General features: G+C 41.5%; 1 protein-coding gene across 1 annotated transcript in view; it reads left to right on the top strand.

Annotated features, from left to right (window-relative positions):
• The window catches only part of CPA6 (carboxypeptidase A6), a 313,862-nt gene that overhangs the window by 223,366 nt on the left and 74,219 nt on the right, over positions 1 to 16,277 (top strand). The window contains exon 4 of the mRNA XM_029591435.1: positions 10,733 to 10,847. Coding sequence (XP_029447295.1) covers positions 10,733 to 10,847 — 115 coding nt within the window. The remainder of the gene's footprint in view (positions 1 to 10,732; positions 10,848 to 16,277) is intronic.

Here is a 16,277-nt window from a genome sequence, read left to right as displayed (position 1 = left end):
TTGTTAGGCAAGACTTTCCTTGGGTAAATCCATGTTGACTGTGTCCCATTAAACCATGTCTTTCTATATACTCTATGATTTTGATCTTGAGAATAGTTTCCACTATTTTTCTGGCACTGAAGTCAGGCTCACTGGTCTATAGTTTCCCAGATCGCTTGTGGAGCCCTTTTTAAATATTGGGGTTACATTGGTCACCCTCCAGTCTTCAGGTCCAATGGATGATTTTAATGATAGGTTACAATTTTTAACTAATAAATCTGAAATTTCATTTTTTAATTCCTTCAGTAGGATTGGTTTGAACACCCCTGAACTTCCACTGCTATACAGTGCCCAAGGAAGACAGATTTCCCATTTGAGACTTTGTATAATGTCCCTTTGTATAATATCCAATACAATGTCAAGCCATGACATTGCAGCTTTCCTACCATAACCCTTACCTTAGTTATTATCCCCTTTCCATCCTTTCCTGCCCTTATGGGTGGGTGGATGGTTTGTAACATACTAGTAAAGTAGCCAAGAGACCACCTCCACCAGTCCCTCCCCCAAGTAAATGTCTTTCGGTCTGGGCTTTTGCAGTGAACCCAGGTAATTCTTGCACCTGCTAGTCTCCCAGCAGAGGAATGGCACAAGCCCCATAAAAGAGTGAGTGAAAGGAGATGAGACCTGCCATTTTAAGCTTCTCCATCACCCAGCTTCAAGAGCTCCACTACATTTAACTAGCAAAAGTTGAATAAATAATGTTTATGAAGAAGTTGGAATGTGAGTTGTGAGTGGCAACAGGAGATATTTTTATATATTTCTTAACAAAAACCTGCAAGACCAAGTAGATACCAGCCAGCTGGCATCTCAACTCTTAACCAGACACAGTACCCCTAGAACATCATAGCTGACTCCCGAAGGCCCTTCCTTCATCCTGTTCTCTGCCAATACAAGAAGAAAAATGAATTTGTCATGAAAAAGGCATTTTGTTATTTTTTAACACCAGTATTCAGAAATGTTTTTCTTGTGATCTAATTGCACGCTTTGAAAATGACTTCATGCTGTGATTCAGTTGTTGCTGACCTACTGCTGCTTCTAAAGGGCATTTTTTGTCACCATTTCTGGGCTACAAATGTAAGTTTGTGAGCCAAAGTAAAAAGTATGTCTTTCAAGTCCTAGTTTATCTGTGACATGTAAATGAGCTCTGGCTTCTATTTGAAGTTAGGCAAATAACTAGCACACATGTATATGCCCATGCTAGCAATCTGAGGCTGTTAATTTAGACTTGCCTTTTGGAAGGTACAAAATGATATTGCCACTTATGACTATAGATCTCCTGTCAGAGTGGCAGGAATATCTTTTTAAGAACTGGCAGATGCTGGACTGTTGTGTATACTTTATTTCCTGTTTAGTGGTGTTTTTCAAGACACGATGGCTTGCATTTGGTGGCATGTTCCAGTCTACCCTTGTCAATCACAGTATAATATAAATCAACAAGCGGTCATCTTTACCAAAATTCAGCCTTTCTCACTGTACTAATTTCATTGAGCTTATGCTCCATCTATTCCTTTAGAAATACTTGTTCTCCCTGGACAAGCAGGATGGTAGTCCTCACATATGGGTGACATCATCAGATGGAGCCCGGCATGGAAAACTTCTGTCAAAGTTTCTAGAACTTTGCCTGGCAAACTGAGCATACCCAGAATGCCACTATCCATGCGTCCATGAGGGAGTCACTTTTCAGTCATTATATATTTAAAATTATTTGTATACCGCTTATACAATGGGTCTTAGGTCTAAGCGGTTTACATATTAAAAGATACATAATTGAATACAATTTGAAGGGTGAAACATTTTCAGACAGTTGAAAATGTTCTTAATAACATTAATTTAGAAAAATTAAACAACATATAAAACAGTTAAAAATTTAACAAGTATAAAAAATGTTAAAAGTTAGAATTGCTAAGCGCAACAGAACACAAGTAAATTTTAAGAGCTTTTTTAAAGTCTCTGGTGGAGAATATGAGACGAATATTGTGGGGGAAGTGAATTCCATAAAGTTGGGCCTGATACTGAAAAGGCTCAGTTGCGAGTAATATCTAGCATAGCTGCTCTGATTGTGGGGATTTCAAGGAGACATCTGTTAGCAGAGCATAAATGTCGAGAAGGTTGGTAAATTCTTAGAAATTAGTATATCCAGATAGAGGAAGGATTATAAATAAGATTGTGTAATATGGAAAGAATTTTGTATTGTATGCAATACTGGATCGGTAACCAATGGAGAGACTGTAGAATGGGTGTAATGTGAGCTCTACGAGGAGTCTTAGTAAGTAGGCGAGCTGCAGAGTTTTGAATTAATTGATGCGGTCGGATTAAGGAATTTGGAAGGCTAAAATATAGAGTTATAGTAGTCCAATGTTGTTAGAATGAGTGATTGTAAAACTGAATGGAAATCTGATATAATAATGGTTTCAGCTTTCTGAGTAGTTGAATTTTTTAGAATGATTTTTTTACTATGGAGCAGATGTTTGCATTGAGAGATAATTTGGAGTCAATCAATATTCCAAGATTTCGTGCACAGTTATTTATGGGTATAGTGCAGTTTTCGAAGATAAGTTCAAGAGGGGGACTGTGGAAAATTTGAGAATGGATAGAAGCTCTAATTCTGTTTTTGAAGTGTTTAATTTGAAGCAATTGTGAGATAACCAGGTTTTTATAGTTTTTAGATAAAGATGGATCAGAGATAAGGTATTTTGCCAGGAGTTGGAAAAAGGAACAATAAACTGAATGTCGTCCACATAAAATTTGAAATTGGTGCCTAGATTCATTAGAAGATGACAAAGAGAAAGCAGATATATGTTGAACAGGATGGCTGATAGAGCAGAGCCTTGGGGAATACCCGATTTAGTGTGATTCCATGAAGAGGAAAATTCACCGAGGTTAACTTTTTGAGGATGGTCGGAGAGAAAAGATTTAAACCATTGAAGAATAGTTCCAGAAATACCAATATGTTGGAGTATGAATAGAAATATATCATAATTCAGAGTGTCAAAAGCTGCAGAGATGTCAAGAAATACAATGATATAATCAGTGTTGGAGTCAAAGCCATGAAGGATAGTATGGAAAGAAAAGAGGAGAAGGGACTCTGTGCTGTGTCGTTTTCTAAATCCGTGTTGATTCAGGTGAAATAAGTTATTGTCATCAATGTAGTCTGTCAGTTGATGAAGGACAACTGATTCAATAATATTTGCTATTGAAGGTAACAAAGCTATCGGGCGGTAATTGGACATGTGAAAGGGATCAATATTTTTCTTTTTTTGGACTGGAAGGATAGACGTTTGTTTTAGTGAAGATGGAAAAATACTGGTTGTAAGTGAAGAATTAACTAGTTTAGTTAAAAATGGAGAAATGTATTCTTTTATCACTTTTAATAAGTGTCCGGAACAAAGATTAAAAGGACTGTTCAAAGGTTTTGATTTTGAAATAATGTGGACTATTGTGTCTGGGTCAATAAGTTTGAAGTCATTGAGAGTACAGACCGGTGAAGAGTGGGTAAGTTGAGGGATCAGTAAATGATTAAGTTCTGCAGAGATGTTAGCGATTTTTTCTTTATATGGTCAGAAGAATTATGATGTGTTGAGATGAGAGCTTTAACAATATTAAATAAAGTGTGAGGACTGCCATTAGCAGCCTGTATTTGACAGGCATAAAATGATTTTTTTGGTGAGATTGATTTCTTTTTTCTATTTGTATAAATATGAAGTAGGCTTCTTTACGGGGGAAATGGGAATTTTACACCAGTGATGTTCTAACTTTCATAATTTTTGTCACATTTTTTGAAGTGAGTCAGTATACCAAGCTGCTTTGGATCTGTTTGAGACAGAGTGAAGTATTTTAGGGGCTATGGTATTTAAACTATTTTCTATGATTAAGTTCCATTTAAGAGCTAGTCAGGGTTAGTTTCAGAGATAGCATCAAGTTTTGATAGTAGGTAATTAAGAAAATTGTCAACATCTACTTTTTTTCATTTGAGGAAGGTTTTTTTGTTACTTGAAAATAGAAGGAGTTGAGAGTAAATGAGCCTTCCTGTTAAATGAATAATAAAATGATCTGTCCAGGGTACCAGTGAAATTTCTGTAGAGAAGTTAAAATTATAAAATACTTGGTCAAGGGTATTGCCTAAGATGTGTGTAGGTTCTGTAATTAAAGAAATAACTCCTAGACTGGAGAAGGCTTCAAGTAAGTGAAAAGCAGTTGGCGAAGGTAGTGCGGAGTTCAAGTGGACATTGAAGTCTCTAGTTATGAGAGTTTTATGAAGATCAATCGGTAAAGATACTATATATTCAAGAAAAAATGAGAGGTTTTACTTGAGTGATCCTGGTAGGCAGTAAACAGTACAGAAGTTTGAAATAGATGTAGTGATTAGTAAAGATTTGAAAGTATCAGGGGAGGGCAGCGACTTCATAGAGGGGGAAAGGGAAGTTTTTGTTGCATCCATCAGTCTTAGATGACTTCGCCCCTTATGCCTCACCTTGTTCTCAGCTTCTCCTGCTTACCTTGGGAAAATGGCTACCGCCGCATCTGCAAGCCACCCTCTCCGGTGTCTCCAGAACGGCTATGGCGTTGCCTCCCACCATGTTCCTCCCAAGGGAGGAACATGGCGTTGCCTCCCACCCATGTTCCTCCCAAGGGCCTACGAGTGCACGCACGCGCTACCCATGTCTTTATTCCAGCAATGGCGCAAACCTTAGGGGCATGCACCTCAAGTGACGTCACGCCATCCGGGTATATAGCCTGTACTTGTTTCCTAGCTCATTGAGTTAGCAAGGATTGGATTTGTCCAGTCTAAGCTACTCTGCCGCTTCCGTGCTGCCGCTGGAAGCTCTCTCTCTGCCCTTCGGGGTATTAACTAACATGGGTACCCGCTCCTTGGGAGACCTCTGCTTTATTTCAGGTGCCTTGCTGGGATCAGGTACTCACTCCTCGAGGGCCTGCTCTCCCTGCCTCGGTGCCTGTACCATCTATTTCAGCCTGGTGGAATCGCCAACCTACAGCTACCATCTAGTGAGTAATCTAACTCTCAGTCTGTCTCATCTACAGCATTACCTTGCCTGGGAAACCTACACCAGAATCCCCTATACCAATGTGGTGAGACTGTTACCTCTGGTTCACCTCACTACTGCTACCTCTGGTGGTACACATCAAGCTGTATAATAAAAGAGCTAAATCTGTGTTTGTGCGTCCTGAGTCTAGCCCAGTACTGTGGCTGCCCACGGGGCCCCTCCCAGTGGGCATGGTCATCTGCCATAGTACCCAAGAATCCACCCAAATACTGCTAAACCATAACAGATTGCTAACTCCATGGATTCGGCTCAGCTCACCACATTGCAGGCCATTCCAGGCCTGTCCCAGTGAATCTCCGAACAGCACAATGCGCTGGAGAATTTGACTGCTGCATTCAACCAGCTGCACGCACAGATTTATTTACTTATTTATTTACATCATATCGGTTTACATGTAACTGAGAGAAATTACAAAAAACAGGGAAGGGAAGAGGGGAACAGTGGTAAAGGTAGAGGGCAAAGTACAAAGGGCAAAAAAGGACAGGTAGATTAACTAGAAGAAAAACAATTTGCATGAAGCACAAGTATAGCATGGAACAAAGTTTTGCATTTATACAAAATAACTATATACAAGAACAGATGAACTTACTCACCACCACAGGTAAAGAAGTTACCCTGCCAGAAGTGATGGTCAAGACAATTGTACCTCTATCTGCTCCAAAACGCTTCTCAGGGGAAGTTTGGAAATGTAGAGGTTTTATTAACCAGTGTTGCATGCACTTTTCCCTGCAACCTAGCCATTTTCCTACAGCTTATGCCAAGACCACCTACATTTTGTCTTATCTGGAAGGAAGAGCGTTGGCTTGGGCCTCTTCGCTATGGGAGCACGATGATCCTATCATACATGATCTAGCCGGATTCCTTAAACTGTTCAGATCAGTTTTTGATGACCCTGCCCGGCATACCACTGCAGGATTTCATTGGTTCACCTGAAGCAAGGAACTAAACCTTTAGCTGACTTCGCTATAGAATTCAAGACACTGGCATCTGAATTACATTGGGACTCTAAATGCCTGAGGACCCTCTTCTTTGAAGGACTGAACTCTCATTTGAAAGACAAGCTGGCAGCTCGTGAGATGCCTGAGACCTTGGCTGAACTGGTGAAGTTGGCAACAAGGATTGATTGCCGACTTCGTGACAACGTTCAAGAGACCAAGACTCCCAGAAGACCCTTTCAGGGTGAAGCTCGAGTTAAGTCCACACCCGGGCCTGTGCCTTCGGGTCCAGTTGCTGGCGAGGAAGGACCAATGCAATTAGGCCGCAGTCACCTGACATCAAAAGAGAGAAGAACGCGGAAGAAGTTGGGGCTTATGTCCGGGAAACAAGCAGACCTAAGTCCTGCGGGAGGATTCTTAGGTCTTACTGCACCCTCTCCTCCACTCTTTCTTCCTGTATCCTTGATCTACGGACCCTTAAAGTATCACTTGCCCTGGTGGACTCAGGGGGCAAGAGGTAATTTCATTTTACAATGATTAGTGGAGCACTTGCGGATTCCCACTACCACCATGACGTCTCCACTACTCCTATCTCCAATTCATGGAGAGCCCTTACCGGGCAAAGTAACCCAGCTCACCGAACCAGTATGTTTATGGACTGGTGCTCTCCATTCTGAAACTATCTCCTTCTTTGTTTTAGGGAAGGCCATGCATCCTATAGTACTGGGGCTACCGTGGCTGCAGCAGCATATGCCTCAATTCAATTGGGCCACTCTGGAACTTTCATGTTGGGGTCCAGATTGCCATGGTAAATGTCTGATGGAGGTCGCTCCTGTAGCCTGCATGCCAATTACCCCATTGATGCCTGGGTTGCCACCTCAATATGCATCTTTTCAAGATGTATTTTCCAAGGAAGCTGCAGACATACTACCACCACACAGAACCTGTGACGGTGCCATCAATTTGAAGCCTAACACTGAACCACCCAAAGGACAGGTCTACCCTCTCTCCATGGTAGAAAATAAAGCCATGTCCGAATATATACAGGAGAATTTTAGATAAAAATTATGATTAATAAATGAAAAGGAAAAAAAAGAGATAGCTTTATGAGACTTCAAAAAGAACTTATCTAGCCCTAGAGATAATTTAAATATAAACTTAGAAAAATACCATAGACCAAGTGCTGGGTTGTGCAATTTTTGGCTTCCGTAATATCACTAATAGTATAAACGTTAAATGACCTGTTTCTGTAGGAGATATCAGAAGTTTTACTACTATGCATCAAAATATTAATTCTGACTTCTCAAAATGGATGCTGACCTGTATTTCAGCAGAAATACAGACATGATGAACTTTGGCCAGAATGGCAAGACATGACTGAATTATCTGATCTGCATGTTTAACTAGGCCTCTCTGAAGAATAGGAGCTTCTCTTTGTAACCACTGACCTAAGACAATACCAGTCAAATATGTGTGTGAAGAGCAGATACAAAACCTGCAGCAGAGCCCAAATCTGCCTGGAGACAAGAACTGCCAATCCTGGAAAGCGGGCTTATCAGATAAGTGCACGCTATTGTACAGCCAGGTCAGCTCCCTGGTCAAGATGTTGCACACTCTGGTCAAGAGCTGTCAGCAGCCCAAAGTGAAGAAGAGACCCCAGTTCATGCTAATATTTGACTATGTATGAGCTCTTGTATATGTGACTTTTAAAAAGAGCATGAGTGAGGGGCTCAGGCCAGAAGGCGATAAGGAAGAACTATTAACACCATCAGAAGACAATGTGCAAGCCATCACTCCCTGCCCCTTTCTCTGACCAAGCGGATGAGTTTTGGTATCCCGGAGAGCACTGCACAGATGGTAAATTATAGAGTCTTCACAGCTCAGCAACCAAGACCTCTCCAGTGTGAGACTGAAAGTATATTCTAAAGTTATGAGGATAGTTAGCTCAAGCAAGTCAAAGTTATCCTGATGTGTATTGCTCTGAGTTCATCTATGATATGCAAAGTTTTAATCCTTATGAGTATATGCTGTGTTAAGGATTGTAATATAAGTTTCTTCCCTCAGAGACATGAATTATCTGTATTATTCTAACTGGTAAGCCTGACATGTCTGACAATTAAAAGGTCTGTTTCTCAGATAAACAGTTGTCCTTTCCTGGGCTTCTTGGATCGCTTATAAGGTAAATAGGAGGTAATTTGCAGTAGCACTGCCACTCCCCAGAGAAACAAGGAGAGAGAGAAGGGGGAGGAAAGTGGACTGGGGCCTACAGGCCACCGGATACCCTTATGTTGCTTACAGTTCATGAAAATAAAAAAATAAAATAATGTGTCTGTGAATTGCCAGTCTTGTTTTTAATTAGTTCAGCTGATCATGGGGCCACATTCTGGTGTCTCCTACACGTCAGAAAGCCAAGATTAAAGCTGCCAAGCAAGAATAAATCATGAGGGATGTGAGCCAGTTGCCTTTTTGAAATTTTCTTTCTCCATCTATTTGCCTTAAAGACATACAGGAAAAATTTCAGAATGTTTAGAATATGGAACTTAAAAAGGGACCTTAAAAATACAAGGTTGGCTCAAAATGTGACCGAGGAGAGGGAGCTAGTTAGCAACTGTACAAGAATGATTTCTGGTTAATTGTTCTGAAATATAAGAACATAAGAAATTGCCATGCTGGGACAGACCAAGGGTCCATCAAGCCCAGCATCCTGTTTCCAACAGAGGCCAAAAACCAGGCTACAAGAACCTGGCAATTACCCAAACACTAAGAAGAACCCATGCTACTGATGCAATTAATAGCAGTGGCTATTCCCTAAGTATAATTGATTAATAGCCATTAATGGACTTCTCCTTCAAGAACTTATCCAAACCTTTTTTGAACCCAGCTACACTAACTGCACTAACTGCCTTCTCTGGCAACAAATTCCAGAGCTTTATTGTGCGTTGAGTGAAAAAGAATTTTCTCCGATTAGTCTTAAATGCGTTACTTGCTAACTTCATGGAATGCCCCCTAGTCCTTTATTATTCGAAAGTGTAAATAACCGAGTCACATCTACTTGTTCAAGACCTCTCATGATCTTAAAGACCATGATACACCACAAATACACATTTAGTAGAGGAGTTAGCACAGTTAATTTCATAGCCAAATCACTGTCATTTTCTTGGTGTACACACTACTACGTATCCTTCACTCAAGAGAGAATTTGCAAGTGTGCATATTCTAGATTTCTTATGAAAAGATCAATTGCAAAAACAATGGACTCTACCTGCCTAGAACAGATGATTGCACAGGCTATACATATTTTAAATCTATATATATATATATTCGCCGATGATGTTCAGATTCTCCTAACAATTAAAGATTCGCTACATAGCACACTGAAACTCTGGGAAATCTATTCCAATTCTATTAAACAACTTCTTACTCACATGTCACTATCTCTAAATGACTCAGAAACCGAGATCCTTTACATCTGCAATAAAATGACCGAAAAAATTGCATTAGACATCAGTTCAAGCCTGCCCTCTTCTAACATCAAGCAGGAAGCCAGGGATCTTGGTTTTATATTCAATAGCGAACTTAATTTAAAGGCTTATATAAAATCCATAATAAAAGATGTCTTTTATAAATTGCAGATTTTAAAGAAACTGAAACCTTTATTACATCATAACGATTTCCGTACAGTTCTCCAAGCCTTGCTTTTGACTAAGTTGGATTATTGCAATGCCCTTCTTTTGGGCCTTCCGGCATCATCTATTCAACCTCTGCAGTTGCTGCAGAATGCAGCCGCGCACCTGTTGACAAATGTCAAGAAGTTTGATCATATTACTCCCATTTTGAAGGAGTTAAATTGGCTCCCTATACAGGCCAGAATCCAGTATAAATGTCTGACTCTTATTCATAAAACCATTTATGGTGACAACACAGAATCGTTGAATGCACCTCTCCATATTCACATCCCCGCTCGTAATCTGAGATCTTTGGGCAAGGCATTACTCACAGTTCCATCACCGAAATTAGCACACCTAAACGCAGTCTGAGAAAGGGCACTTTCGTTGGCCGGGCCAAAACTCTGGAATTCTCTCCCACCCAATATACGATTAGAGGTTAGCATACAGACATTTAAGAAACAAGTAAAAACATGGTTGTTTAAGCAGGTTTTCATTAAGACAGATTAACATCTTCAGTGACTCCCCCTAGGAATTCTTAGCTCTAGTTAAAAATACTTAGTATTTCTTAATTTTTTGTTTTATATGATAGTACCATCATGTATGGTTTTATTAAATTTTAAATTGTATTTTATTATTTTGTAATTTATAGTTAAATATGTTATCAGGAGATATAAATCTATAGACCCTTACAGGGTTTTAATTTAATTATGTTCCATTTTAATTTCATTTTAATTTTATTTTATTGTGAGTTTTTGGGATAAAATATTAATGGCTTGTCCAACTTTTATGTAAATCGACGTGAAGTGTATACAATATGTTCGGTATGTAAAAATGCCTAAATAAATATTTGCAAAAAGATTTTCCCCATGTCACCATAATTGTAGTATAAAAATAGAGAAATTTAATGAAAGAATCATCTTTTTCTATTTGATTACATTGTTTGTTCTTTGGTTCACCACTTCTTACTTAAGCATCTTTATGTAGAATGTTTGTTAACAGCAAGAATATTTTTTTATCTTGAATCCAGGGTCCTCATATCAAATCTTCAGAATATGATTGAAAATCAAATTGGTGATAGGTCTTTTAGGAGTCGGAGATCAGTATCAAGATACAGTTATGAAGTGTACCATTCACTGGAAGAGGTAATGTACTGAATATATTTTTCTTCTAAATAATACACAAGACGCAAATGTTTTGTAGCAAAGAAAATTCTAGATTGAGGCTATGATATGAGGCTCAAAGGGAATTCATATCAGAGTAACAGAAGAAAATATTTCTTCACATTAAAGACTACCTAAATGATGCAGGGTCAGTTCCAAAAGCCACATAAGATGTATACCTTTTATGTGAGGAAAGATGGGAAGGATATGATAGAGATATTTAGATACCTCAAGGGTATAAATCAGGTACAAGAAGCAAACCTTTTTTTAGAAGGAAGAATTCTTTAGAACAACAGGTCATGGTATAAGATTCAAGAAGGTAGACTCTGAGCAATAACTTTCACTCATACTTCCAATGCCATATAGTCCTTTATGATCTGTTCAGGGTCATACCTGATAGCATCATTGGTAGCCACATGGATGAACAGCAGGGTGTAGTGGTAAGAGGGCTTGCTGAATTTTGTCAAATCTCCTTCTACACTATGGATTCAGCCTCTTGACATGCAATAGGCATGGTCAGCAGATAGGTCCCTCTGTCTCACATATAAAGGGGTCACAGTGAACAACAACCCTCCTCCTTTTGTGTGTCCTCTGGTGTGCTTTGTTCTCCATCTTCTGTGTTTGGGGTATCATCCTCCTTTTATGATTCTGGGACTGCATATTGGTTCTATAACTAAATTCATGTGGACTCAACAGTGGTGTGCTGTCTGTTGCTAAAACTAGCTATCTTCCAGTTTACATGCCCCTAGGAAGCAATGCCTTCCTTCTCTGCTACTTCCTATGTCATGCTGTCTGAATCACTCTTCATCATAGACACTGAACTCCATAAACTTACAAAAACTTTCATTCTTTTGGATACTTCTCAGCCTCACCACTTCCTCTCTCCTGCATATCCTTGAGGGAATTTACCAGCTGGCACATCCCATAATTGATACTGTCAATTGGCTGACTTTCAGTGGCTGGAAAGTAATGCCACAGTCCTAGCAAATTGTGATCAGAACCTGTATGGAAGCATTTCTGGGCCAGCTGCAGGCACAGGAAAAGGCAGCAGTGGTGATGAGCTGGGTGACACAGCATCTTCTTGTCATTATACATGCATGTATTGAGATTTTCATCCTTATTGTTTGCAATAAGGCTAATATAATCCTGTTTTAAAGACTGAGGACCAGATATACTAAAGGGTTTTTGCCCAATTTGTATCTATGAGAAAATGCTTAGTACATCTGCAACCCTGAATGAGGGTCCTCCCTCAGGACCCCAAGAGCCATACCTCACATCCTGTCCTAGATGTTACTGTCCTTTTCTGAATTGATTTTATCTAAGTGTCCATGATTCCCTGATGGAGCAAGTATCTTCCTAGGCCCTTCACATTGTATAGATCTTACTAGGGATGTACAAGAAAATGGCCAAAATTCGAAAACGGGGGCTCCCACCTCCCGGAAAAATGACAGGGTGAGGTTCCCTGCCAGCCTCTACTTACCCGGTCTGGTGAAGATATGCCGGTGAGGCCTAGGCCCAGGCTGAAGCCTCGGCCTGCACAAGGCTGATGCCTGGGCCAAACCCAGGCCCAACTCTGGAGCCTAGCCCAGAGGCCAGGGCCTAACCCAGAGGTTGATTCCCGATACTGGTCCTCAGCCTATGCCAGAGCCCGTACTCAGGCTGACGCTGCAAACTGGCCTGGTCCAAGCCAAGGCTCTGTGTTGGGACCCGATCTCTAGGCCAGGTTGCAGTGTCGGGCCTAGGTCCAGGCTTCATCCTCGGCTGAGGGTCAGGTGTCAGGACCCAAGCTCCAGGCCAGGTCATGGTGTCAGGCTTGGGTCCAGGCTTTGGCCAAGGCCCAGGCATCGGTATCTGCCCTCCAGGCCGGGTCACAGTGTCAGGACTAGGCCCAGACTTTGGGACCCAAGGCCCAGCCTTTCCATCGGATACCCCTGAAGGATCATGTAAGAGCCCAAGGGTCGTGCTCAGGCTTAGGCCATGGACCCTACTTTGTGCCTTGGTCTATGCCCTGGGAAAGAGGTGCTGGTGTCATGCTAGAGTGTAGACCATGGCCCCTACTTTGGGCCTTGGCCTACGCTTTAAGCAAGACCTTGCTTTGGGCCTAGACTTAGGCCTGATGCATTAATTTAAAACAAATGAAATGAATTGTCCTTATTCATCGCATTTTTAAAATTCATTTGAAATGAATGCACATCCTAGATCTTACTCACAAATTGATCTCTCCTCCTGAACACATCAATTATAATCATGCTGGACTCAAGAAATGGTTTCCAACCAAATTTTACTGATGGAAATTGATAAAGTTTTCTTTACAGCTTACCCTATTTACATTGTCCAGCTTCACAATTTAGGCTTGTAATACATTTGTGACTCTTCTCTTTTAATTTATTTATTTGAATGATTAAAGCCAATTGGCATCATTTAGATCTAGTCCATTTCTTTATAAGAAGTAGTTTAAACTTCTTAGTGTTTGGGTAATTGCCAGGTTCTTGTGGCCTGGTTTGGCCTCTGTTGGAAACAGGATGCAGGGCTTGATGGACCCTTGGTCTGACCCAGCATGGCAAGTTCTTATGTTCTTAAACTTCCTTCCAAATTGTTGATGGAAAGATTGTATTCCAATTTAGATGTCATTGCATAGCCCCAATTCCATATTTTTCACTCCTGACCAGTGGCGTAGCCAGAATTGATTTTTTGGGTGGGCACAAGGTTAACATGGGTGGGCTGTAGGCATGCAGGTCTACTAGTTGTTTTTTTACTGATAAATAATGCCAAATTATGCAGCATAGCATTCACATCTACGCCTAAGTATGAGGTTTACTTAATGATACAAACATAATTCACGGTGATTTGTGGTACTTTAGCCTTCTTATTATTACGATTTTATACACGGCTCCTACCTGTCCATAAATTTTGAGAGAGCGGTTGTGTTGCTTATATTTAAATTGCTAACATCTCAAAATATAGATATATATTTTTACCTTTGTTGTCTGATCTTTGTATTTTTCTAATCAGTTGGTCCTGGTCTCTTTTTCTCATTTTTTCCCTTATAGCTCATTTCCTAATTCCTTTTCAGTGTCTTTCTTCTATTACTGTCTTCTTCCCTTCCACACACACACACACACGCTTTCTCTCACAGACTCCCTCTCACACACTCAAGCTGTCACTCTCACTTGCTCTCCCCCCCCTTCCCCAAGCTCACATTCTCTGCAGACACACATACAAGTTCTCACTTTCTCACCCCTCCCCAGGCTTATATTCTTATGCACACACAGACGCACATTCAGGCACCCATTCTCACCCACACACATAAACCCAGACTCCCATTCTCACCCACAAACCCATGCTCCCAGTCTCACCCACACATATTCAAGCTCCCATTCTCATCCATACATATACACATTTAAGGTCCTATTCTCACCCACACATACACACATTCAAGCTCCCATTCTCACCCACCCACAAACCCAGGCTCCCATTCTCAACCACACATACACACATTCGAGCTCCCATTCACCCACATATTCAAGCTTCCATTCTCACCCACATACACACGCAGGCTCCAGTTTTCACCCACACACACACTCCCATTCTCATCCACACATACACATTCAAGCACGTGCACAGCTTCCGCTTTCTCCCCCAGAGCAGGAAGATCAGCTGCCTCTCCTGCTGCCACCGGACTCCTGCTATCTTCGGGCGTCGGGCCGTACTGCCCGCCAAACTTCCTGTCGGGGGGGGGGAGCGGAAGCGCAGCGCACAACGTCCGCTTCCTCCCTCCCCCCCCAGCAGGAAGATCGGCGGGCCGTACGGCCCGATGCCCGAAGATAGCAGGAGTCCGATGGCAGCAGGAGAGGCAGCTGATCTTCCTGCTCTGGGGGAGAAAGCGGAAGCTGTGCGTGGCGCTTCTGCTCCCCCACCCCCAAACAGGAAGTTCGGCGGGCCGTTTGGCCCGAAGATAGCAGGAGAACGGGTGGCAGCAGGAGAGGCAGCTGATCTTCCTGCATTGGGGGAGGAAGTGGAAGCTGCGCGCGGCGCTTCCGCTCCCCCCCCCCCCCGAACAGGAAGACCGGTTGGCCATACGGCCGCAGCAGCGCTTCCCCATGTGTGCAGTGATGGCGCGCGAGGCGTGGGTTCTCTTGTTCGCTGTCGCGGGGATGGGATCCCACGACAGCCTTGCAGTTCCGGTGCCAGTTGGGTGGGCCTGGGTCTAAGTTGGGTGGGCACCTGCCCACCCGTGGCTATGCCACTGCTCCTGACTCATTCTCTTGCTATGTGAATCTCCTTGTGATAGTCATGATCCCCCTTAGTGGTGGCCACTAACCTTCTCTACATCCATTGTCCTCCTCCCTAGGAATGAATATAGATGTATTCTTCCTTGGGGACGCAGATGATCCCTCAATTTCTTCTTTGTGAAAAACACCAACTCCTCTGATGTTAAAAGGAAAAATCTTACTCAAAAAAGGAAAATCAAAATAAGAGGCAGGAAAAATGGAAGAACTTCCTTTTCACTAAAAGGAAGGTTTCCAAAATCATGGCAGAGAGAAAAGGAAATATTCTCTCTCCAGTACTTGCCCAGGTCTCAAACCCTGAGACCATAGAGTGCTTTCCTTGAAACAAACAAGGAACAGCAATAAAACATGCTGCCCCTAATAGGGTCAACTAAGGATTCCACAAAGTAAAATGGTGGCATAGGCCTATATAGGCTAGGAGTTTATCATTTACTGCCTTCACATGGGAGAACTAGTCAAACTCTGAAGCTAATTTTGTTCCCCCCATACTAAATGGATCATTCCTTCTGGTGGAGATCCTTTAGGTTCTCTACACATCTGCTCCTAAAATTGACATTCAGCACTTTAAAGATTACAGCAAGAAACAGCACTCCAAAAAAATAGAAACTGAAAAGGCTTCGCCCTCTGACCTTCCTCTCTATCTCTCCCTTAGATTCCCTTTTCTGCAGTCCTGTTTGCTTGCTCCTGTATGAGATTGCTTCTTTGTTGTAAGAGGTCTAACCTATGGACTTCTTATAGCTTCTGTTCTTTGTTAAGGTCTATCATCTAAATAAGTCTGAAATGCTCAGATCTTTAATTTGAAGACAGAAAAATATACTGATAAAGTACTCTGAGGTCAATATTCAGCAGTGCAGTGAATGGACAATTTATCCATCTAAAATTAGCTGGATAAAATGTGACAGATATTCAATGGATCACTGTTGATTAGGCATGCTACTAAAAATGGCCAGAGAAAGGCCTAGTTAGCTTATCCAGCTAACTTTAGGACTACTTTCTGACATGAATTGACCCTGAATATCAAAGTTAGCTGGCTAAGTTAACTCCACCCTGGAACATCTCCATGTGATAGGAAAAGGAGCATGTTTTATGGTAATAGGCAGTTTATTGCAATAATAAAAATATG

The sequence above is a fragment of the Rhinatrema bivittatum genome, chromosome 2, assembly GCF_901001135.1.
Source record: "Rhinatrema bivittatum chromosome 2, aRhiBiv1.1, whole genome shotgun sequence".
NCBI classification, from domain to species: Eukaryota; Metazoa; Chordata; class Amphibia; order Gymnophiona; family Rhinatrematidae; genus Rhinatrema; species Rhinatrema bivittatum.
The sequence above is the reverse complement of the archived record's forward strand: the minus strand, read 5'-3'. Positions and strand labels throughout refer to the sequence as shown.